This window comes from Silurus aristotelis (assembly GCF_946808225.1).
Source record: "Silurus aristotelis genome assembly, chromosome: 26".
NCBI lineage: Eukaryota > Metazoa > Chordata > Actinopteri > Siluriformes > Siluridae > Silurus > Silurus aristotelis.
This window is the reverse complement of record NC_139599.1, coordinates 4,718,424-4,743,243: the sequence shown is the minus strand read 5'-3', so window position 1 is coordinate 4,743,243 and position 24,820 is coordinate 4,718,424. Positions and strand designations below refer to the sequence as shown.

The window sequence follows — 24,820 nt, the reverse complement described above, 5'->3', positions numbered from 1 at the left end:
AACCGTGTTATACTGCGAACACGGTACATCCTGAAGTGCCACTGACAGAGTGACCACACACACACACACACACACACACACACACACACACACACACACACACACACACACACACACACACACACACACATATATGCACACAGCAAAATATATGTTTTATTATTTTCAACTGGAATATATTATAATAAGAAAACAAAATGTATTTTATAAGGCATGAATTAAAAAACATCATATATGCATCTCAATTTTCTTCATCATCATTCATTCGTTCATCATCATCAATTTTAGTGTATTTTATCTTTTTGTCCATCTGTTAATAGCTCTATCTATCTATTAATACATCCACCTATTAATAAATCCGTCCGTCCGTCCGTCTCTATCTATCTATCTATCTATCTATCTATCTATCTATCTATCTATCTATCTATCTATCTATCTATCCATCCATCCATCCATCCATCCATCCATCCATCCTTCCATCCATCCATCCATCCATCAATTACTTCATTAATACATCTATCCGACTATATATTCACCTATCCATCCATCCATCCATCCATCCATCCATCCCTCCATCCACCCATACAACTATTTATCCAACCATTAATCCATTATTACAACTATCCAACTATATATTAATCCAGCCAACCATCCGTGAGTATATTCATCTTTATTCATAAATACATCCATCAACCTATTCATCCATCCATCCATCATCCCTCCATCCATCCATGTAGTTGATTTAATGTAATTGAATTATTAGACTTTTTCATCCTTACAATGTACAAATCAAATACTAATATAAACATCAATAAATGTAGTTTATTTTATTTAACCATATTTCATTCGATTTCATTTTACTTCACTCTACCAGCACACTGCGAAGCTCAGTCCAAAGTTTTCGATCACTGCCTACAGATTCCTGCTACTACTCAAACATTTCCAATCCATGTGAGCTCTAATCTCTTCAGCGGGTCATGGGGGCGCCCTAGGATCTCTGCTGGAAAATACCCGAAACCTCTCTATCTAAAGTCAGGAGGTAAGCATCCCTTTATCCAAACCTCGACTGGCTCCTCTCGATTCGGGGGAGCAGCAGCTGTACTCTGAGACTCTCCTATGTTTTGGGTATACTAATACCCCAAATAGTTCTTTTTACAGATTTAATAGCAAAAAAACTCTTCAGGGCATCATTTGCTCAGCGACTAATTCAAACTAACTCTACACTCAACACTCGGAATGGGTTCATTAAATAGATTTTGTTTTGTCTTTTTTTTTTCTTTTACTACAGCTTCAGTGAAGCCTGTTATCACCAATCCATCAGTTCTGTGGGATCATTAGCTTCCTGTAAACTGACACAAGTAATAACAGCACTGGGGTCAAGCTCAGGCAGGAGTGTTTGCTGTGTGAGGGAATGAAGCTGTCACAGACATGTCAACACCAAAAATCAATCATTTATATTAAACCTTTATATACATGAAACCCTTTAAATTCCCACAACTTTCCCAAAAGCACAAAGTCATAACCCTTTACATGTTTAACATGTTTATTATTATTTTTTAATGATTTATTTATTCAATTTTAACGCATTCAGGAATCCCAAAAGGAAATAATTGGAAATTTCCAAGCACAAATGTATTCCAAACAAACTGCAAAGGAGCCTCCATTCTCAGTGCTTTGCACCAGTAGTATGCAAAGCAGTACATTGTCTTATTTGTAGCATGTGCTCTTTCTTCTTACTATCTTTCAAGAGAGAAACAAATCAAAACTGGTTAAGAGAGCAGTGTGTACAGCTGCTATAACGTAGCAGAACCTTTATTGCAGATGTTTTGTATTGTTCCATAATAAATCATGAAAGTGTTATTAAAATCAATTTGCGGCTGGGCGTTTTATTCTATACCTAATAAAACAATAATGTTTAACATAAAATAAGATAACGAAGCAAGGATTCATTATCTTTAAGCACTTTCTGGTCTCTTCAGTTAAGCACATTGTTGGGTTTGTCTAAGTGAACCTAAGGTGACATCTACATTACAGCGGATACATTTATGAACACGTTTTTTTTGTCTATTAAAAACTCTTTACCATAATTTCTGGACTATTAAGCGCACCCATATATAAGCCGCACACTGAATTTGACAAAGATTTTTATTTTTAACATAAATAACCCGTACCTGTGTATAAGCCGCTGAAACTAATGAACTTTACACAGGTTTTAAGGAAAGACAGTGTCTGTTACACGGTGTAACGGGTAAAATATGTTGTGGGTCCTTTAAGAACAAAACGGCATTTTGGGAATAGCCTGCTTTTTCCGCTATTACTGCATGTGTGCAAGACCGAGGAATATGTCCTTATTATTTTCTGATGCTCATTTCTAAGTTTCTTTGACCAACCCATAACGCTGTTGCCAAGAAAAGAAAAAAACAAGAGTTTTGGAAACCTGTCTGTGCTTATATGATTTCTGTTGTAACTGGAGACCCTGATACAACGCGTTACAATGGCTTGTATCTAAACAGTAGCCGACCAAGAAAGTCATTGTTCACTGTCTTCCTCCTTCCGTGGAAGTTTTTTCTCCCGATGCCGTGCAGCTCAGAACACAGGTGAGGTGCGTTTTTTTGTTTCCGTTCGGAAATTTCATTGGTCTAATTTTATGTCTCTGTTTTTTGGCTTGAAGTTTGTAAAAACCTGGTAAAACCCAGGAAAAATCCATAAATTAGCCGCTTCGTTGTATATGCCGCGGGGTTCAAAACGTGGGAAAAAAGTAGGGGCTTAAAGTCCGGAAAATACGGTATTTGAATACATTTGAATATGCGATTCTTTATGCTGAGATTGAAAATGTAAAAAAAACGAGACATATGTTTAGTCATGTGATGCAGTCATGTGACTTATTCATCTCAAAACATATAAGACAGTGATCGATGTACAGTCGTGGTATCCAGTTTAATTGTGAAAGATTGATTGTGTCCCTTCAGACAACCTTTAGGCAACCTTCAGACTGTTTTTTTTTTTTTCAATGGGGTCCGAATGTCCTTTCGCCCCAAATTATTCAAAGCGACGGAAAGGGAACGCTTTATAAAAGTGACGGCCAGAAAAGCTTCTTACGCTTATACACAGAGGCAGGCAGTGTTTGCAGATGTTATAGTGCGGTTATCTGTGTGGTTTAAAATGCCAGGTCTGTCCGGATTAATATGGAAACAACAAACAAAGCTAAAAGCGTGTTTGTCAGGCAAAACTGGCACTGTGAGTGAAAAGTGATAAATAGAACCAAACATTCATACGCTCTCGCTGAATTCAAATCCTAGAAAGTTTGACACGAATAAAAAAAAGTATGCGGACTGAAGTCAATAAAGGAAGCCGTTAAACAGGATGACATTGTGACGCCTTGACGCCACTATGACACGTTTTAAGGCGGCTAATCGAAAACAACAACAGTAGGAAAAGTCCAAAAATGGTGAAGAATTGGAAACAGATAAATGGCGAAAGAAATTGGTGCCGAATTCCTCATCGGGTCATGTAATTTCTGAGGCGATGAGTAGCAAAGAACATGGAGTAAGAAGAGCGATGTGTAAACGAGGAAAAAGTTTTTGAAATAAACCAATTTTATTAATTTTATGTCACAATGTGTGTCATTTGAATACCGCTTGAGGGAAAAAAATGACAAACCAGAAACATTACTAGAGGCTTGCCAAATACGGAAACAAAAAAATTCAGATTTCATAATGAAATTTACTATTCACAAGGCAACACTATGATCATTCTCAATTCCTTATTGAACAACAGTTACATCTGCTTCATATTACTACGTTTGCACATGTGTTTCTATCTTAAACTCAATTATCAGGGCCTTTCCAGAAGTTTCCAATGAACACACGTTTATTTAGCAGTTTTTGGAAGCAGCCTGCATTGCCAGTGCTTTGCAACAGACAGTAGTTTTCCACTATGAGGAAGTCTTCAGGCCAAGAGGCTCTAAAAGCTTCTTGTTAACATCACTAGCTGGGTTTTTCTTCTTCTTTTTCTACTTCTTTGAGAAAAACAAAAAAAACCTATGTGGGTTGTAATATCTTTGAAACAACAAGGAGTCTTCTGGCCTAAAGACTTCCTCTTAGTGGAAAACTCTTGTCTACTGGCACTGCTTCCAAAAACTACTAAACTTGCCTTCACTTATTAGAATAAACCAGTAATTAAAACAGTTTTCTTTAATATTTCCTTTAAAAGATCTTGACTTATTAGATTACATTTAAATAAATAACGTCAATTATTTGAATTCTACATGTATTTATGATACACTCTATGGACACCTGACTATAGGATTTGTATGTGCTTTTTGAACATCCCATTTTACCTTTCGAGAGGTGGTAGCTTAAAGGTGATGAGTTTAAATCCCAGCCACACCAAGCTCCCGCTCCTGGGCCCCTACAGCAAGGCCCTTAACCCCATAGCTGCTCAGTTGTATGAATCAAATAAATGTCGGTTGCTCTGGAAAAGGGCATCTGACAAATTCTGTAAATGTACCAAGACTTGGTGTGGTGTTGAAATATACATTTGCTCCCAATTTGCTGTTACAATAACGTTCACGCTTCTAGAGCTTCCACTAGATTTTGGAGTGCGCTTGTGGAGATTTGTGCCCATTCAACCTTAAGGGTGTTAGTGAAGCCAGGTACCGATGTAGGGTGAGAAGACCTGGGGTGCAGTCAGCATTTACATTCTTTCCAAAGGTGTTGGGTAGGATTGAGGTCAAAGCTCTATAGCAACTCAATCCCATGTAAAGCATATCCTATACAAAATGTTGTATCTTTATCTTTGGGGATGAACCACAAGTCTGGTGTCCAAAGACTTTTGTCCCTTTAGTGTAGATGAATAGTTTGCAATTGAAACAACAGTTACTGCTGTTAATAAAATGTCTATTTTTCTTTCACAAACATAGCTGTATAGGCTTTTTACACAAAAAAAACCCCGAATCCGTTTTATATTTTGAGTGTAACACTGGGGATTCAAGAGGGAACTATAGACCCTGTGGTAAAAGTATCTCAATTATGCCCCAGGATTTTGACTATAATACACAGCACACCATGAGTGACCCAAAACCAAAATGGCTGCCCTAGGAGAATTTCTCAAAAAAAAAAAAAAAAAAGCGCCTTGGATCGAATATGACTACAGCGCCAGAAGTCGCAGAATTATTTCCATAAATTCTGGGACAACACGATTTCATCCTCTACTCGCCTCATTGACCTCGGGGCGCAAATACACCAAGGAGGGGGTCGAGAATTGACTGGCTGTCATGAAGAAGTAATATAGTTTTACATGGTTGCTGTATTGCCTCCTCTCGAACCAAGGTCGTATATGAAAACAGTCATTTATGTGCAGGAAGATTTTATGAGCGGGATGATGAGTCTACAGTACTGTCTAAATGCACACTTGACCCAGGTCTCTTGTGCTTGATTGTTTTTTTATTTTTTGCTCTAATATTCATGAACTGTGCTATTCAGGGAAGTTTTGGTCCAAGTAGGCCACGAGGAAGTGTGAACGCCGACAGACGTCTCGCTCGTTTTTTTACTCTAGACTTATAAAACCGCGCACGCTGCTTCAATATTGCTTCACCGTTCGCACTGCGGAGCAGCAAGTGAGTCACAAAACTCCACTTAACACACACTCCGGGGCACGTCGCAGCTTCCTGGTGCGTCACCGACAACCTTGAGCACTTCTGATTGCAGAAACATGTCGCGCGCACTTGTCATATGATTGCATGAGTCGAATAATATTTGTGGCTTAAAGTAAACACTTTTAGCCCTCTGTTTTGTCAGTGCAATGATGTAAACTCAGCCACAATGATGTGTTTATTGTGGTGAAGTGGTGCAGAGATGAATCGAGCTAAAATTAATATTCGCTAACGGGCCGCTTGAATAGAAAAACGCCTATTGTGCAAACGGTAATTTATGCAACCGTGCAGATACATTTCTAGCGGTCAATGTTCACACACACACACACAAAAAAAAAAGAAAAATGGTCACAACAGTTTTCCTGAGATTTTCACCCTCTCAGGAATGTCTAGAGTTTACACAGAATGGTGCAAAAAAACAAAAAACCTCCAGTTCTGCGTGTGGAAATGCCTTTTCGAAAAGAGACGCTATGGCTTGGCTGTATCAAGCTCACACGGAAATTAGTCAAATAGTCACTCTTTACATCCATGGTGGACAGAAAAGCATCTCAGAACACATTAAAACCTTGAGGCAGATGGACTACAACTGCAGAAAACCACCCTAATCTTCCATAAGGCAGTCATATCAAATAGGGGATTTACCTCAGGCTTATGTAGAATGAGAGCATGAAGTGCCATCAGAGATCATCAACCAATCAGATTGAAGATCTGAACTGAAAATAATGGTTTTTTAACTAATTAAACATGAATCACAACATTCTTGCTAAAATGGTGACTTACTATGTAGTAATCTCTTCAACCACTTCAAGCTTCGATTATTCATCAAAAAGTGCATTTCACTATTTCACAATTTAACATATTTGTTCTATGAATTATTTATCAAATACACTAGAAATTATTGCAAAACCAGTGTTATAAAAGTAAGAATTGCCAGGCTGGACTCGCCATCAGGAGCCATTATAATGTATCAAGAACATATTTTATTGGTTTAATGTAATAAGTATATAAAAAAAACAAAAAAAACAATTAGTTTTCGTTCGTTCACGATGAAGATGTAAACAAGCCGTTATTCCGACCCCTCTGAAAAAGAGGATTTGAAACACTTACACACCGATACTAAAAAGGCAAACCCTTATTATTTTTATTAACACACACAGCCATGACATCATCATCGACGGCACAATGCGGGAGGAAAATAAATGCGAATCATCAATGTGGCTAATTCGTTCCATGGCCTGAACTCAGCAACCCGTATAATACAATGTGTCTTATCTCCGAGTTTTTGACTGCAGACTATCACTCTCTTACACACACACACACACACACACACACACACACACACACACACAGTTCTGCCTGCCAAGCCTGGACTCCCCTCCTTAAGCCTCTCAATAGCTGGATAAGCGCTAGTCTGTAAAGGGTCAACTCAGGGTGCAAACCCCCCATTAGGTGATGCTCAGGACTCCATTCATGATCCTGTCCTTCCCCTGACCCCTTCAGCAAAGGTCACTTGAAAGAGGAGGAGTGTGGGAAAACAAAGGTATTTCCTGACATTCAAGGGATAGGTTTTCTCTTGACCAGTGCAGCTTGAATTGTGCAGTGTTTGACTACAACTCGGGTGTTTCAGACTTCCTAAAAATCTTATTATTTCTAGTTAGTTCAGTTAAATATAGAATAGAATATGCCAAAATGACTGCTGACACCAGAAAGTACCACTTTTCTTTTAAATAAGATTTGTGAAAAAAAATACAAAGAAAGACAAGGAGTGAAAGAAAGAAACAGATATACATAAAGAGGCAGTGACTTTAAGTAACCTTGTAGCAAAAGCACTAAGTGTATCTGAAGCTCCAGTCAAAGTTAAATCGTGAAGTTTTTATGTCCCATTTCAAAAATAAGAACATAAGATTAGCATTAAAAAACGTCTCATTTTCAGACGGTTAGCAGTATATAAGCCATCATTTTTATGACACTTCATAAATACACAATATACTTTTTTTTCTAATTGACATTATGGTAATGAAATAAATTATACGTACATGTAAGGTTCGGCCTTAGCTATTTGCCTGTTGAAGCTGTTAGCAAGGTTCTAGTTAGCCGCTTAGCTAGCTCGCAAACTCACCAACTAAAACCAAGTAGCAAAAGTACAAGCAAAAGTAACAGAACCATACCAACAAAAGCATTTCAGTTAGGGCGTTTGTAGAAAATGTCATCTCTGCACACTGATAAAAATTAATACTTCCTCAATTAAATCAGATATTAAGAAATTAAATACTTCCTCTGTAGACTTCTATTCCGAATTAGATGTGATTGGTGATTGGTGCATGATGTAATGCCAAGTATATCTCATTACACCTTAAAAATTTCTCATACTATTTTTCTGAAAACAATCCGCATCGAAATAAAATTCCGCTAAACGAAAAGCTAATGTGACACACAATGTGGTACAAATTTGTAAAAGATATGAAGAAAGTCAAGAAGTAGAAGCCTTTTTACAACGTTTATATAAAAGCCAAACATATTTTCTAGGTAATTTTCATGAGATCAAAGTTCAACTAAAGGACTGAGGACGGAAATTAGGAAAAGTTGGCATTCGAGGTGCACCCTTGGATTGTTACTTTTACATTGCATTATGAATCTAATATTCACATCTCTGCAAATATTTTGACAAGCAAGACATGCCTGGCATGCCACCAGCCCAGGCTAACAAGCAATATCACACACAATAACTGAAAGGCGTGATTTAAGGCTTCACATAATCCTTAATGCTAATGGGATTATTACAGAGCGACATTATCTGCCTTTTATTCTGCCACTGTCAACAATCAATAAATCTGGCACAGCGAGTCAAAAAAAAAGGGGTGTAGTGTAGAGATTATTGGACTTAACCTTGTTCTGTCATTTACTCGATGCAGTGTGTTGTGCAAAACTGTGTGTGAATGTCTATAAACTGTGATGAACACAAATATATCCAACCAATTTTCGCTCTGTGAATGAAATGTAGCCTGCTTTTAACCAGAGCTAAGGACTTGTACTTGAGTTTCACTTGAGTTGCTCACTGAATGACTTGCGCCTTGACTCGACTTGACTGACGGAATAAGCTCCAGAATTCTGAAACACTTGCAGCAGGTGCCAGGTGGAAGGAGCCAGCCCTCAGTCCTGCTGTCTGCCAAGGACTCAGACACTGGGTTCTCTCACTGCCATAGCTCTGTCTTGAAAAAGAGAAGACAAGAACTCTCCTCTTCCATCTTGCCTGGCCGCAGCATAAAGCAGTCTAGGCGGGGTATGTTTTTCCACCCTAGAGAAGTCACCCACCTCACTGCACAATGCCCAACATGCCCACGAATGTAAGAGGCTCTGCTAAGGGGAAAGTGCATGGTAGACGTGCTTCATGCAAATGCGATGAGTCACAAACTATCTTCTCCTTTACCACCTTTTCATACTTAAGGTGGCATTACCTAATTTGTTTGTTTTTCAAGCACCCATCTGCACAGGAGCCATGGGGAAATCAAGAGCTTGACTCAGAGTTACAAACCCATACATCAACTGTATGTACTTCAGGGCTTGAATAGCCAGAACAGTAGGGGTAAGTGCTCTCGCCCCTTGCATCTCATTATTGAGTCAGCAAACAGTGTTCTAAGCCAGGCTGAGATCACATGACTGGAAACAGGAAATCTTTTTTAATCTGTATTGCATTGTCTGTATTGTCTCAGATCGTCTGTTTTGTCTTGTATAGTCTAAGCTAAATATATAGTGTTGTTTATGTCTGTACTTTGAAAGTCACCAACAGCTGGAACCAAATTCCTTGTGTGTGTCAACACACATGGCCAATAAACCTGATTCTGATTTCGATTATGATTATGATACAGCTTCACCCAAGTCCCCAGTTTCTCCACGACTCCTTTAACTCCAAAAGTACAAACCTAAATTTCCCTGGTCGTCAATACAAAACTCCTGTATGAAAAACTCCTCAATTAACCTTGACACAAATATTGATATTGACATTATTACCCCTGATATACACAATATCAGTTAAAAAGTACATGGACACCTGACCATCACACCCATATATCAGCCTTCCCCAATCTGTTGCCACAAAGTTGGAAGCACACAATTGTGAAAGATGTCATTGTATGCTGTAGAATTCGATTTCCTTTTACTAGAGAAGGCTTACTTTATGTCCCTGTTCCAGTATGACACTAAAGACATTGTTTTTATTTGACAAGATTTGGGTGGAAAAATCTGAGGGATTTGGATCAGGAAATTCACACCAGGTATTTCCACCCAATATCTTACTAATGGAAAGTATTCTCAAAAGAATCAAACTTATTCTAAAAGGAAATGGACTACTAAATCTGGAATAGGGTGTTTAGCTACGGCATATATGAGTATCTAGACAAGTGTACACATACTTTTTTGCTATGCAGTGTACCTTCATGTTTCTCAGAGCACAACAAAGTTTTTAGTAAAGCCCAAACATTTGCCCTTCATATAGACTGCATCTACCACTAATACCCAAAATTTGGTGTGTGGCTTTTGGAAAAGTCTGGAGATGGAAAAAGCAACGAGACAAAATAACACATTTGTAGATCATCACCATGTTCCACAAAACTTTTAAGAGCCAGCAAAGCTGAGGGCCAAATATGCAGGAAGATAATGGTACATCAAGCCCCTGAGGATTTTTCCAACAAATCCATGAGGTAGTCTGTAAACTTAAACAATTTAGACTGCTGACAAAGTATTACTCAAACATCATATGTCCCTGATTGCTAGTTCTTTAGAGGAATGATCACCACAACCATGACATAGACACCTCTAAATCTGGAGGTACAGTGGACAGATGTATGGTCTTTAAGTAGGAACCATTACGTATGTCAAGGATGAAATAAGCTAACACACCATTACCTCAAACCATGTAAGATTCTTCAACCTATTCCTGAGGTGACTTATACACTCGCACCTCTGAGAAAGTGTTGCATTTCCCCCACATTTCAAAGCCTTGGCTCCTAGTGGTTTTGATAAAGGGTCAGCAGCAAACTACTATTAGGGAAATCACGGAATTTTGTTGCATGCTTGGTGGGACAATGCGATGGCTGATGAACTAGGAGAAATGTTGTCCTGAGGGGGTTGGTGACTTGTATAACATGCAACGTGGTCGAACAGACATTTTGAACAAATATACAGTCTGAGGAGAATCTTTGCATTGGAAAAGGGAGGGTTTTTTAATGCTGATATTTTAGTGCCTTTTTCTTCCACCCTTCCCCCCACTACAGGTTATAGACATGGTTAATAAAGAGCTATGAGATAATGCAAATGGATCTATAAATAGTGTAGATTCAGCTGAACCCACACTCAATGAAACACTCAAAGAGTCGCACACCATGCAAAATCAAAGTCGCCTGCATACTGACATTCTCTCTCTCTTTCTCTCTCTCTCTCTCTCTCTTGCTCGCTTTCTCTCTCTCTCTCTAGCATCTGTGTGTCTCCCTAAGGTCCCGCAAATCCTGGGGAAGAGCATCTGGAAAATGATACGGCTCTACTTTTATCTCAAGAGTCCATTTCGAAGGTTACAAGGGCTCGTCGTAAAAGCTCCATGCATTATTAGCATCGTCGTAGCCATAATATGGGTAATAATAGAAATTAGGCCACTCCTGCAACATCCGTTTAGGGAACTCTAATGAGACGAGGAGGAAAGCGGTACGCATCAGCAGTTCATGTGTTCTTGAAAACCCCTGTCTTTAACACAAACATCGAAGCGCCGCGAAAAATATCGAACACTCAAGCGGCCGAAGCGTACAAACCCGCTCCGCACAAACACACACTCGTACACAGAATCTAGGGTACTATTCCGCAGACTCACCTTCAAGCTCATGGTGTATGATGTCACTCAAGTTGGGCTCATCGCCCCACCAGAAGATCCAGAGCTCCTTGGCGTCAGGTTTGAGTTTGCGTCGCCAAACACACAGCAGGTTGGCTTGCACGCAGCGTGTAAAGCTGCACAGCACCGGGTCATCCTGCGCTGGGGCCGAGATCACGGGTCCGTATTCGCCGCCACCACGAAAATTGTAGCAGCGCCATTTGATGCCCGTCAACTCCGCCTACCAGAGACCAACAGAAAGAAGCTTAAAATTGGAAGGACAAGAGATGAAACAGAATGTATGCAGTAATGTACTACAGAATGTTAACATTTATATAGGCTTCTTCATTATATACATTTTTTCACCACTACAATCCCAAATTATGTTTATTCTTTGACATATACACTAATAGATACATTTTTGCACTGCCTTCTAATAAATTGTATGGCATTTTGTTTAACGTTGGTTTGAAAACTGTGCTTTAAAAAATATAAGTTAAACAGAAACATAGTGGTGTAGTGAGTTGACGAAACCAAATCTGAAACATTAAAGTATATTATAATAAAATATTTTAATATTTTCCCACTTTTTCGCCTCACGCAATTGCTAATGTTTACCTTGTGTAAAACTGTACGCTCAATATTATTAAAAAAAATCTTTCTATTTCAAGAAATGAATAAATCGTGTGGGTCGACTCTAACATAAGCCATGTCACCTAGCTTGCAATTAGCGAATGCTAGTCGCATTTGAAAGTCAGACACTTCCTTCTTAATACTCAGGTAGTACTTAGATGACTACTTTTACTTTTTATAGGAGACATTATTTGGTTTTAATGCCAATACTTTTACTTTAATTTGGGTTTTTTAGCTTCTTGTGTTAAGGCTCATGTGAAGTGCTATTAAACAACCTTCTCTATTACCCGAAATGAGCAGTGGCGGATAAGAGATACAATGAAAAGGTCCTTGGCAAAGATTCTCCAGATAATTCACAAGTATCTATTAATGGTGTGTTTATGACCATCGTTTTCCCGGGTAGTCATTTCCTGAAAATTACTGTTGCTGTATAAACGCTAGAACAATTTGCATATGGGGTCGAAACACAAGTTTCTCTTAGCATTACTGGTAGGAGCAGAGAGGATAAAGAGGCAGCAGAAAAAGGAAAACCTTCACTCCAAAGACATGAAATCTAGAATGGATGATTTTAAAGAGTGAGCTATAAAAAAAAAAAAAAAAAAACATGAAATGAGAAGAAGACTGAGACAGAAAAAAAACAGGTAGGAGAGAGTGAGCGAAATCCTGTCAGAGTGAATCACTCGCTATTTGACGTCTCCTTCGTGTGGCTTGATGGAAAGCCGTACGGTACTCCCTTGCCGCAGCCGGGCTCTGTCAAACACAGGCTGACGCTCGGCCTATTGATGAGCAGTCAAAAGAGCAGCGCGCCGACGTTGTTTAAACAGAGATATCGCTGTGTTGTGTGGAAAACAGAAACGAGGCCAAAAGTGGAACGTCCTGGTTCAAAGCAGGACGCAAATTTTGGGTTTTCTAACAAGAGGACAGAAGGGAAAGGATAGCTGAATACTCAAAAAAATACTGTTATTTAAACTAAAGCAAATATATATATATATTCAAAAAAATGGTTGCAATAATAATTAATTGCTTATCCATATGATCTGTCTTTCACTAAGTGTGTTCGTATGTGTATATGTAATAGCTTTTATACCTGTAATGAGATCCTGTGCTATAAAGCACAACCCTAATGGCTTCATAACAGTACGTAATGCTGTGTTACTCTTACTGGCAGGTAGTAAAGAAAATGTCTGGGCGTCCTATTCAATATCATTGCCAGCCGTCACCAAAAATAACTCTAATAAAAGCATCAGAATTATTACCTCAGTAAGACCTAGCAAACTCGAGTAACGTGCTAGTCATTACACAGGATTTCAAACCAAGCAGTCAGAATTCTTAAAACCATTCAGTGTAAATTAACAGAGATGTTGCTTCTGAGGTAAATCAAACTGAAGGTTGACTTTTGTCTATGAATACGCTCAATATGCTCAGCATTCTCGACTCGCTAGTTAGGTGACACGGCTAGTAGTAGAAGTTTTCTTCACATAATATGGATGTTTCTGATTCCACTGAATTCCAAATACATGTATGCGTTTTAAGTTTAGAGTATGTCTTTCACAGAAATAGAAAAATGGTTTACTCTCTGATTTACCATATATATATATATATATATATATATATATATATATATATATATATATATATATATATATATATATATATATATATATATATATGCTCATTACCTGTGGTATAAATGTTTCTATAGTATTGTCAATAGAACGCTATTTAGGATTTGGCTACACAGACAAAAAAAATGACAGACTGTTGCAAGGGCTTAATTTTTTCCTTGCAACAAAGATACAAGTATGAGAATTATGAGTACAATTTTGTACAAGCGTGCTTCAATATAACAAAAATGTAACGCCATGCTACTCAGACTAAAGCACTGAAAGCTCAAAGGAAAAAGGAAAAAAAAAAGTTTGAGGTAATGCAGCCCTTCTTGGCACCGTCGTCCAGAAATCACGTCACACTGGTCTTTGAAAGCGTTTAAACCACACGTGCACTGCTCCTGGATTGCAACCTGGCCACACGTGTTACACCCGGTGCGATGAAATCTGTGTTCATACACGCGTTCTTGTGTATGCATCTATACTAGGAACATGTTGTCTCTGTTCTTATGAAAGCGAGAGCATCCATCCATATCAGGATCTGCCAACATGTAAGCGAGAACTCCAGGCCTGAGCCATAACATCATGCAGCTGCTTAGTTTCAGTGTGTGTGTGTGTGTGTGTGTGTGTGTGTGTGTGTGTGTGTGTGTGTGTGTGTGTGTGTGTGTGTGAGAGGGTGTGTGTTCGAGACAGAAAGAAAACCGGAGAAAGAAAGAAAGAAAGAAAGAAAGAAAGAAAGAAAGAAAGAAAGAAAGAAAGAAAGAAAGAAAGAAAGAAAGAAAGAAAGAAAGAAAGACTGTCACAAGACTATATACACAAACACATACACTCGCTACGTCCTATCATGTATAGCAGAAATATAAACACAGCCGTGTCAGTACCCAGGAACAGCCCAGAAGTTTAAAATGAGGCCATAAGGGAATGTCACAGAACGTGTAACGTAGCACAGACTATAAAATGAACTAAAGCTAATTCAGGTCTGTCTGAATGCTCAATTTTGATTGGCTGGAAGGTGTATGTTCAAATGGTATCATAGTGTGGTCTGAAGTGGTCATTTATATTTAGTGACATTGGACTACTGATCGGAAGGTTGCGAGTTCAAATCTAAGCATCTTCGAGCTGCCACTGTTGGTACCTTGAACAAGACCCCTCAACTGCTCTGCTCTATAGTTCAGATCACTGCCTTACAAACAATTGCATGCATAATAGCATACAATTATAGTTGCATACAGAATAAAGCAGCTACTGTAAACATTTCCTAATGACCTTACTGAGCTAAATGGAGTTTTTTGTGTTTAACCTAAATGGTGAATATGGCGATTTGTGTATGTGAGTCGTGGAACAAGGCTGCTTCGATGAAAAGGAGAAGAAGTTAAAATAAAGAAATATATTAAAAACGGTAAAAGGCGATAACACCAACAGCTTCATTATTAGTAACACTCTGTCGGCATCACACATTATATACCTCCACATCATGCTTCAAAAAGGCTAAAACTGTGATGTTTCAAAATGGAAAATGCAAATAAAACCTTCCCAGTACATTACTTACTTACTTATAAAAGTAAACAAAATATTTCTAAAACGATAAAACTCTCGCTGCTGTAAAAGTTGCTGCTGAAAATCCACTCTGATACATTCATTCATTCATTCATTTGCTCCCGCTTATCCGTAATCCGGGTCGCAGGGGCAGCAGTCTAAGCAGGCCCCCGCCTTCAACTGCTGCCCAATCCTCACAGCACCGTCCCTTACGGTCCCTCCTGCAGGTGGTGAGCCCACGGGAAGGCGGCCCGACGTCACTTCGACGTCACGGAGCTTGATATTTCCCTCGTAAGGGACCCCCGGAGCATAGAGGGTTAAGGGCCTTGCTCAAGGGCCCAAGAGTGGCAGCTCGGCGATACCGGGGCTTGAACCCCAGACCTTCCGATCGGCAACCCAGCGCCTTAACCGCTGGAGCCACCACTCCCCCTACTCTGATACATACAAGGGCTAATTGTTTCAACTGCTTTCCAAAAAGAGTAGAATATTGACCATTGGGAAATAATAGAAATATAACATGTAAGTAAATGATTGTACAACATTCATGTCGAAGCTTCTTTAGAAAGAAATCACTGTCTTAGTTCGAGAAATAATGCATCAGGTCTCTCACTTCTCTTCAAACTTTGCAGCTGGTGATTCTCTCAAATTAAGACTCTGGTTCCACGTTGTCGGTGTTGCGCACTAAAAAACTATCTTTATATCATGTTAGTGCTGTGAACAGACTTCAGGTAATGACATGCTACAGGCTGTTTCAACATTATCTTTCATACATTTCCAAGGTCAATATAAAACAATGAGACTGTAGGCCATGTAAAGCCGGCAGAGCCTGAATTGGCATAGCAGTCGGTAGCCCTAGAGGCCTTTGTAACAAAACTGCAGAGCCTTAAATGCCATGCTGAATTATTACAGTTTTACAGCCCTATAGGTCCCACTTTGCTAGATGTGCACAAACATCTAAGGAGGCTCTGTGTTACTAAAGGTGCAGTCTTAAATATCCCTTTCTACAGCAGCCTGGAGCCATAGAGGCCTTTATACCAGAGCTGCACAGCCCTAAAGGTCACTCTGTATTAAAGGTATCTAGTCATATAGGGCTTGTCTCATTAGGTGTAAACATTCCTAAAAAAATCCCTCTTTAATACAAGTGTTAAGCCTTTTATGCTACAGAGCCTAAAATGCCACTCGTAAGGTTTAATAATAATTTAACAGCCCTATAGGTCTGTCTATGCTACATGTGCACAACCCTAAGGGTCCTGCGCTACTATGGTTGTTTAACCTTAAAGATACCAGTAGCTATAGAGGCCTTCATAATGGAGCCCTAAAGGACACTTTATTAAAGCTCAACAGTCCTAAGAGCCCCTTCCTGTTAAGAGTGCACATCCGTGAAAGTCTCTCTTTTCTACAAGTGTACAACCCTCTCAGTAACACCCAGAGCCATAGAAGCCATTGTAATAGAGCCACAGCCTCTGTAGTAAAGTTATATAGCCTTTTGGGCCTCTCTTTACTACAGCTACACAGTCCTAAATGTCCCTCTTCATGGATGTAACGGTCCTTAAGGAACCTCTGTACACAAGCGACAAGTACCATAGTTCTTTAGGTCCCATAACAGCCAACATCCCTAAAGGCCACCATGTTTGTAGATCTGTATAGCCCCAAAGGCACCTTTCCACTAAACAGCTCCAAAGTTTGTTTTTATTTATTAGCAATACAAACATTTTGTGTCTATTTTTATCCACAAGGAAGTCCATGTTCCCACCAGCCAGCTGCCCTGAAAACGACATTGTAGAGCATCAGAATTCTAAAGACCACTTGGCTGCACAGCCCTAAACACCTTTTCCGATCTAGCAGCACAATCCGAAAGGCCACACTTATCAGCAATACAGCCCTAAAGGTCCCATTCCAAAGCAGCAAGCAGTTCTAAAGGCCACTCTCTGCTACAAGAGCACACACCCAAAGACCACTCGCTAATGGAGCACTCTTCAACAACAGCTGCAGTGTCCCAAAGGGGCACACTATAATATGGCTTAAAGCCTCTCCCTTAGCAGTACATCTCTAAAGAGCCCTCTAGGCAATGCCTTGATATGCCATATTGGAAAAAATTTGCAATGTCTGCCATATTGGAATAAATAATAATTTGATTGTATGCCAATAGGGATGCAGATTTGCAATAAATACTTGCAGGTAGTAAATATAAATATACACACATTGGTGCAATCTTCTGAGGGGGGGACACATGTACAGCTGGACGATAAAACTAAACTTTCTTTTCGGCTTCTCCCGTTAGGGGTCGCCACAGCGGATCCTCCGCACGTTTGATTTGGCACATGTTTTACGCTGGATGCCCTTCCTAACGCAACCCTCCCCAATTTATCCGGGCTTGGGACAGGCACTAAGAGTGGCTGGGGATGGTTCCCTGACCGGGAATCGAACCCGGGTCGCAGCGGTGGGAGCGCTGCATCTTAACCACTAGACCACCAGGGGACCTATGTACAGCTGGACGATAATGACCCTAAACCGAGAAGCAAACATCAGCAGCTTCGACATCTGAATGAAATAAAATCGTGAAGTGTAAATGCAAATATCCTGGCCAAAAGCCAGAGACTATACACGATCAAAGAGGCTAATCCTGCTAGGCAGCATTCATAGTAGTCATCAAATAAACAAACAGTTCGGCAAGTTGTTGAACTGAAATCCGATCAATAATAAATGCAAAGTGCACAATGTGCATACTTTTTACATGGTCTTTCTTTCTTTATTTATTTAAATGACCAGTTAATTCTGCACCGTGCTTCCAGAATAAAATGAGCAACATTTTCTGCCAATAATTGGAAAGCGTTTGCACGTACATAAAAGTACCGCAAGACAAGCGCATGTTTGCCAGAGGTGGGCGTGTCACATTTAGGCAAATTTACTCTGCGACAACTGTGATTTTGATAGGAAAAGTAAACACAAAGACTTTATCAAGATTTGCAAACAACGTCCTACTGCATGCATGACTGACACTGACATCTCTCCTGAGCTATGCAAAACTGAAAGTAAAAGAAGAAAGCGTTATTCAGTATGTCCTCGACTTTGCAAAATGCGTTACACAAACACTAGCGCTTAAAAACGGTTCCTAGACGGTAACACTGTATCCTATTGTATGCAAAGGCTAAACTCGAGGAATACATGTATCAGAGCTAAGGGATTCCACTGAGTCTCAGGCATGCTTTGGCACTCTCTAACCGTGTGCTTTACTGCTCCATCGACTGAACAGTCGAGCGGCCTTTTTGTTATCGTACCAGGTAAGCAAACACAAAAGTCCCCATTCATAAAAAAAAAAAAAAAAAAAAAAAAAAAAAACCCAACAAGCGTTCTCTCCGAAGAGCCGGGCTTCATAGGGAGCCTGTAAACTGTCACAGCAGTGAGTTTATGATTAGATACACAAAGTCTACCATGCTGCTGAGAGAAGCCGTTTATCACGCTGGGGATATACTGAATAATACAATCCTGACTGCAATTGTACAGTTCAGATTATATTGGCACTCTTGTTCGGGAATATTTCGCCTACCCTCGCTGCACGTGTAATTATACACCGTGTAACTTCTATGCGGCTTCGCCTTATTACATCACGACGCGGCGAGACGTCGCAAAGCGTATCGCCGCTAATTGCGCTTGCTCGAAGGGAGTGGTTGCATAAGTGATACACGTACAATGGATGGTGTTGGCCAATTATAGACAGGACAGAAGAAATTAAAAGGATATACCAGCAGGAATAACAGGTTCTTCAGCTGAAACGAAATACAGGAACAAGTGTGTATTTCTCTGACAGTACCTCCCTCTGATTACCGCTCGCAAGGTCTTGGCGGCAGACAATTGAAAACAAGTGAGGTAATCCGGACAGGAACATATCACTGGTCGTAAATTTAAGTCTCCAAGGCCGTATTTCGTAAAAAATCAAATTCTGGGAAAAAGTAAAAAAAAAAAAAAAACTGATCAGTGATCATTTGTGGATCGTTTATTGTTCTGATTTTATTCTCTTGGACTTAGAAGAGGAAAAAAAAAAAAAGATTTTCTACTTCTTTTGCTAAATATCAACAAACATTTAACATTTTTGTGTTTATCTATTGTAGTCCATGTGTTTATTCTTTTGTTTTTTTCTATCCCAAATCCGTGTTTTGCATTTCAGTGAAGGAAATAATTTTCAACTGCAAACGCTGCATTCAGATTCAAATCTTCCAGCCATTTTTGAGGTAATACTTTTGTGTTTTCAACCTCATCTCTATCCACAATATCTGGAGCCTCTGTGTAATTATAAACCACAAGAATTTCAACGCTACACTTTTCAGAAACAGACAAAAAAAAACAACACAAAAAACCAGTTTATGGGAAACTCCCTCATCGTGGAAGCCCTAAAGGCATTCACTGAACTTAAGTAATAAATGCCTAGGTGAAATGATTTTCATTTCATAAACTTTTATTTCACATCTTATTCCATGGACAAAACTTAACATTTTCATAATTTATATTCTTCTTTTAAAAGGAAGGGTCTATGGTATCCTCCTTCTGAGCTGTTTTTGTTGAATCTGAGGTAAAAGTTGTCATGGACCTAAGCAAAAAAATTCGATCATCTCAAAAATCGTATTAAATATAAAATCAAATTCAAGATTAAAAATGTTTATTGATGAAAAATTGCCCACAGATTAACAATTTGAGTCTTTCTGTTTTGTCACAAAACAAGCCTAAAGCGGAAGAGGAACTTGCGAGTCTCGGCTCATCCTTAATCCAGCGAAGGAAAACGTTAACTGTCTTTTCTCAATAAGGAGGAAGACTGACTTCCTGCTGTTTCGATGGTCTCACTATGGTGTAAAAGGTTTTTGTGAACAATTCAAGCCAGAGAAATCAAGTTAAGCTGATTGACTGCATCTGGTTTGTCCATGGATTTGTTTTTTTCATTACACTGTGCAAAAGCTAGGTAAAACCACAGCATATGTGGAAAAGCATGAACTTAAATTTTATATATAATAGCACATGTTACCTCAGCTTACTCTGAGGTAACGGCTAGATTAGCACAAAAGCAATATTGCCTTAGCTTGTTTAGTTAGCATTGGGGCTGAAACAATTCCTTCGAGTAACTCAAATAAATCAAATACAAAAAAAAGTATCAAGGCAACGTATTTGCTTCGTTTAGTCCATTTAACTACACACAGAGCACTGTGTTTCCCCACAGACCATTATTACTGACACCACCTGCTAAACTCTGGACTGCTCTGGGATCTCATTTATAAACGTGGAGGGGAATTGTAGACATAGATACATAAGGCACAACCTGGAAAGTGGCGTACGTACATTTACATCCTTGTTTTGCGCGTACGCCACTTTCCAGGATGTGCGCGCTAGCTACGTCGATAATTTCTCTTCTAGACTTCTGTGTTTCCACACTGTGCGTACGCAGGGCTCAGAGTTTACTTACAGGTACTTTCTTCCGTCGAGTTTTTCTTTTTATTATAAATTACAACCTTTGCGTGTAAATACGAGGCTGAAAACGTGTGTACGTTATATTTATAAATGAGACCACAGGACAGGTAACACAGAAGACGCTGCAGAATGAAAAATGGAGGGACTGAGGGAAAACAGCGAGGGCTGAGGAGAAAATTCAGGCCAAAGAACACAACAGAAAGTTTCCAAAGTATGGGATCATTTCATACTAATACATAAAGAAAACGCCATACGGTGCGTTTACCTTTTTTTAAATGTATTATTATTATTTTTTATATATATTTATGTTCATTTTGATGTAATATGGCAAATAAATGCACTAAATGGGTTTAGTTTTCGCAGATTGCAATTTCAGCAATAAAAATTCAACATTTTCTAAAAAAAACAAAACAAATGACTTGTTGTTCATTTTAAGAGAACCGTCTTATTTTCTCTTGTATATTTAGTATTGCTCTTTAATAAAGAAAAAGTACTTCTTATCCGATTAATCGATAAACTAAACGGCAGAACACTCGATTACTAAAAGATTGATCGCCTCAGCCCTAGTTAGCACCACACCATTTGTGAGTTCAGCTCAACTTTCTTTTTTTTTTTCTGAAAATTTTTTTTTTTTTAAATGCAAAATTAATGGACTATTGAAGGACTACAACGACAAATGAGAAATTAATAGACTATTGGAGCAACATGAATTTTTGTCGGAAATTATCTCCTGAGGGTATTTAATAATTTTTTTTAATTAAAAAAATTAAGATCTTTTAATTGCCTTGTTATGAGGATCGCTTTTACAATTGTATAGTTTACCAGAACAGAATTTTCTCTAAGATTTACGCAATCTGGAATTCAAAAAGGCAAGTCAACTGCACTTGACTGCAACATTAAGTGTCCCCCTACAATCAAACCCCTGTCCATCTCCCCCGGTGTATAATAACGTAGCATCTATTTAAGATTTTTGTATATCTCTGTGTACAGACGCACCAATAACCGTCACGCCCATATATTTGGGGCACAAAGAAAAGGCTGTGAGTCAGGTGTGCAACCCAGCGTCGCTCAGCCTCTCACCTCTACAGGGCATTCTGTGATGGGAATATGGGGCTGCAAGGCGTAGCAGGGATGTGGCCCTACAAGGTAAGAGTAAGCGACCTAATTAGAGCAGTTTGGTCTCCCTCGGGCAGAGCGATGGATGGATGTGCCAGTCAAGAGATTCACCTTTCGCATAAGGAGGGGGCTGGTGGTGGATGCGAGCCAAAGTGTGACAAACAAAGCTGCCTGGAACCCTAACATTTGCACAAAGATACAAGTCAAGGTCCATAAAGGCGGCTTCCTCGAAAGACTGGCTACCCTAAAACACTATCCCTGTTTAGCCTGAATTATTAACCAGGCAAATAAATAAAGCAGGGCCTCCTTTACCAGATTCTCTCCGGTGTAACTTAATTAACTCTGACAGGCATGGAAAGGAAGAAGAGAGAACAAGAGAACAAGAGAGGAAGGGTGGAGGGGGAAAAGAGAGGGAAGTAAAAACAGTTGCTAGGCAACATATAACATCTGTAAGACTTCAGCAACTTATTCAATTTTCAAGATTCAGTCTCCAGGGTTACAGCAGACAGATAACATTGCAGGCTGTTTAGGGATCCTTCTTTTTTATTTACCTACGTTTTTTTGTTTTGTTTTCAATGGACTGCAAAATTACAAAGAGACCTAATTCCAGATCGTCAGGCAGTCTTCTCTCGTTTCTCTAGAGTTTGACACCTGGTGCTTTTTTGTTCAGTAAAAAAAAAAACATGAGCGTCTTATGACTATCAGACTATAAAATCTGACTGTAAATTCATACCGGTGAACAGTAATCCAACTAAAGCCCCGGTCAGAACAAGTGCTGAAGGTTTAGAGGATTTGCTGAGGTTTGATTCCAAAGGTGAGGAGGGAAAACGAGCTGGCGCGGAAGATTACAGGCTTGTCAGGCCTCGCTAGTGTAATATTCCACAACCGAACGCAGGCATATAATCGAGTAAGTGCATAACAGTAGCTACCTAAAGGGAATTCACTATTATAAACAGCATCCTAACTGGGCCTTATTGTACCCACAGCTCCTTTAACAAGATCTGCATTCCTGGCTTGACAATACCGACATCAGTATTACTCTGCACTTTACTAATTGAGGAAAAAAAAAGGGTTGGGAAAACTAATTTAAGGTAAAGGCCCTTAAAAAGTTAGAAAATAACCGCATAATTCATCCATCAACAATTGTAATACAATTAGACTACAATTTCACATTTCTTAACCATGGACATGTTGCAATTGGTTTTTTGCAGAACTGCTACAGGTTCCTAGGCATTTCATGTTTAGAAAAAAAAAGAAAAGAAAACCTGAAATCCTTTGTCTTGAAGACATTCCAAGCCAGAGAAACTAGAGACTGCTTCCAGCGTAACGATTTTATAAAAATCTTACATACCGGCTTCGCTATAATCTGTTTATTAGAATTACCAGTTTAGATACAGTGGAGCATCCACCAAACAAGTCCTGTGAGCAGCTGAATTTCTCATGCTGAAAGTGCACACACAGTACTATCAAATCAGTAAAAAGAAGATATGTTTATTGGAAATAAAAAATTTCAAAACGAGTCAATGAGCAAGTCTTGACCTGCCATAAGACCTTCCTAAAACCCGCAGTCTGTCATTTCCCTACAGAATGGGTGTGCCCTTTGATTCGGCTGCTAAAACTGTGACCAAAAGCACCTGCAGCAGCCAAGATGCTAATGACTCTTTTATTACACTTATATACATAGTGGTACGCTGCTGATCAAGTTTGCTTATCACAGCATCAATGAGTCAGGACCCTTGGGGGGGCTTTATGAACTGTCTAATTAGGCAAGGCATACTTGATTCACAGACATCAACATAGCCAACATAATTACTGTTCTTCAAGGGGCTTTCCATGGACCAGGGCTGTCAAATTAGGAGATCCTACAAGCTTTTTATTACCTTTCCAAAACTGAGCACTCAGTATTACTCGGTAACTACTTTATTCTAGACATGTGTAGGATCAATGGGAATCCCAGGAATACTGGCAACAAGGTGGGAAGATGCTGTAGGTGGGAACTCCAGTCTCACACAGGCACTCACACACCCATTTACAGCATGGCCAATTTTTAGTTATCCAACCCATCTACCAGCATGTCCGGTCTGGATAAAAGGAAACCAGAGAACCTGGAGAAAACCCGCATTGCCACTGGAAAAACATTCGCAACTTAACTGTACCTCAAGTTTAGACTCAAGCAAGGGATTACATCATTGGGGATGTTCCCATTTGGTTACTAAAGTAGACTACCTTTAGAGTAGTCAAGAATTGAGAAACATTTCTAAAGAAAAAAAAAAAAAAGGAACTAGGAACTAGGAAATTCTTTAATTGCCCCTTATAATGACCTCAAAACCTCGATTTGTGGGCCAACAGATTTACAATCAAACGCATATTGTATTAAACGTCTTTTTAGTCGCTCGCCTTTCAGACCCCATGGTATCATCCCCCTGTATCAGAATACACCCTAGAGATTGAGAGTGCAGACGAGGCGTCGCTTTTTACGCAATTCAGTTCGGGCGACTCCACCGGATGAAGTCACTGCAGTCAGAAACTGGAGCGATCCAATGAGACGCTCGGATTTAGAGCCATCAATACAAGTTTGAAGGGCAGCAGACTGTCGGCGATGCCGAGGACAATCGCTATCCGTTATCTGGGCTTTCGCCCTGTGTGTGTGTGTGTGTGTGTGTGTGTGTGTGTGTGTGTGTGTGTGTGTATGTGCGTATTTCCTCTCTGCCAATTCTTCTTCTACTACTCCCTCGTGTCGCACCACGCGCAGAAGCACCAGTCGACTAAGAATAGCACACACAGCTGGCACTGCAGGGCTTACATATTTCACACTCAAATCGACTCCTAAATATCATCCACACACAGATACACATGCGCAAACTCTATACCCGAGGACCAACGCAACGGATGCTCTTTAGTCATACTTCAACCCCTCGACTTTCAGGATCCCCCCCACCCCGTACAAGATCCATCACTTTACAAAAGAAG

General features: G+C 39.5%; 1 protein-coding gene and 2 long non-coding RNA genes across 4 annotated transcripts in view; 1 reads left to right on the top strand and 2 right to left on the bottom strand.

Moving 5' to 3' along the window:
* Window positions 1-24,820, bottom strand: part of LOC310720699 (mediator of RNA polymerase II transcription subunit 13-like) — a 102,093-nt gene that overhangs the window by 72,545 nt on the left and 4,728 nt on the right. For both annotated transcript variants that reach the window (XM_083531561.1, XM_083531560.1), the window contains exon 2: window positions 11,511-11,748. In XM_083531561.1, coding sequence (XP_083387687.1) covers window positions 11,511-11,748 — 238 coding nt within the window. The remainder of the gene's footprint in view (window positions 1-11,510; window positions 11,749-24,820) is intronic.
* LOC310720744 lies at window positions 670-5,128 on the bottom strand. Its single transcript, XR_014531817.1, has 2 exons — window positions 2,693-5,128; window positions 670-2,639 (listed from the first exon to the last, which is right to left on the bottom strand). It is a non-coding gene; the product is annotated as an uncharacterized lncRNA (long non-coding RNA).
* LOC310720738 lies at window positions 1,255-3,602 on the top strand. Its single transcript, XR_014531811.1, has 2 exons — window positions 1,255-2,649; window positions 2,697-3,602. It is a non-coding gene; the product is annotated as an uncharacterized lncRNA (long non-coding RNA).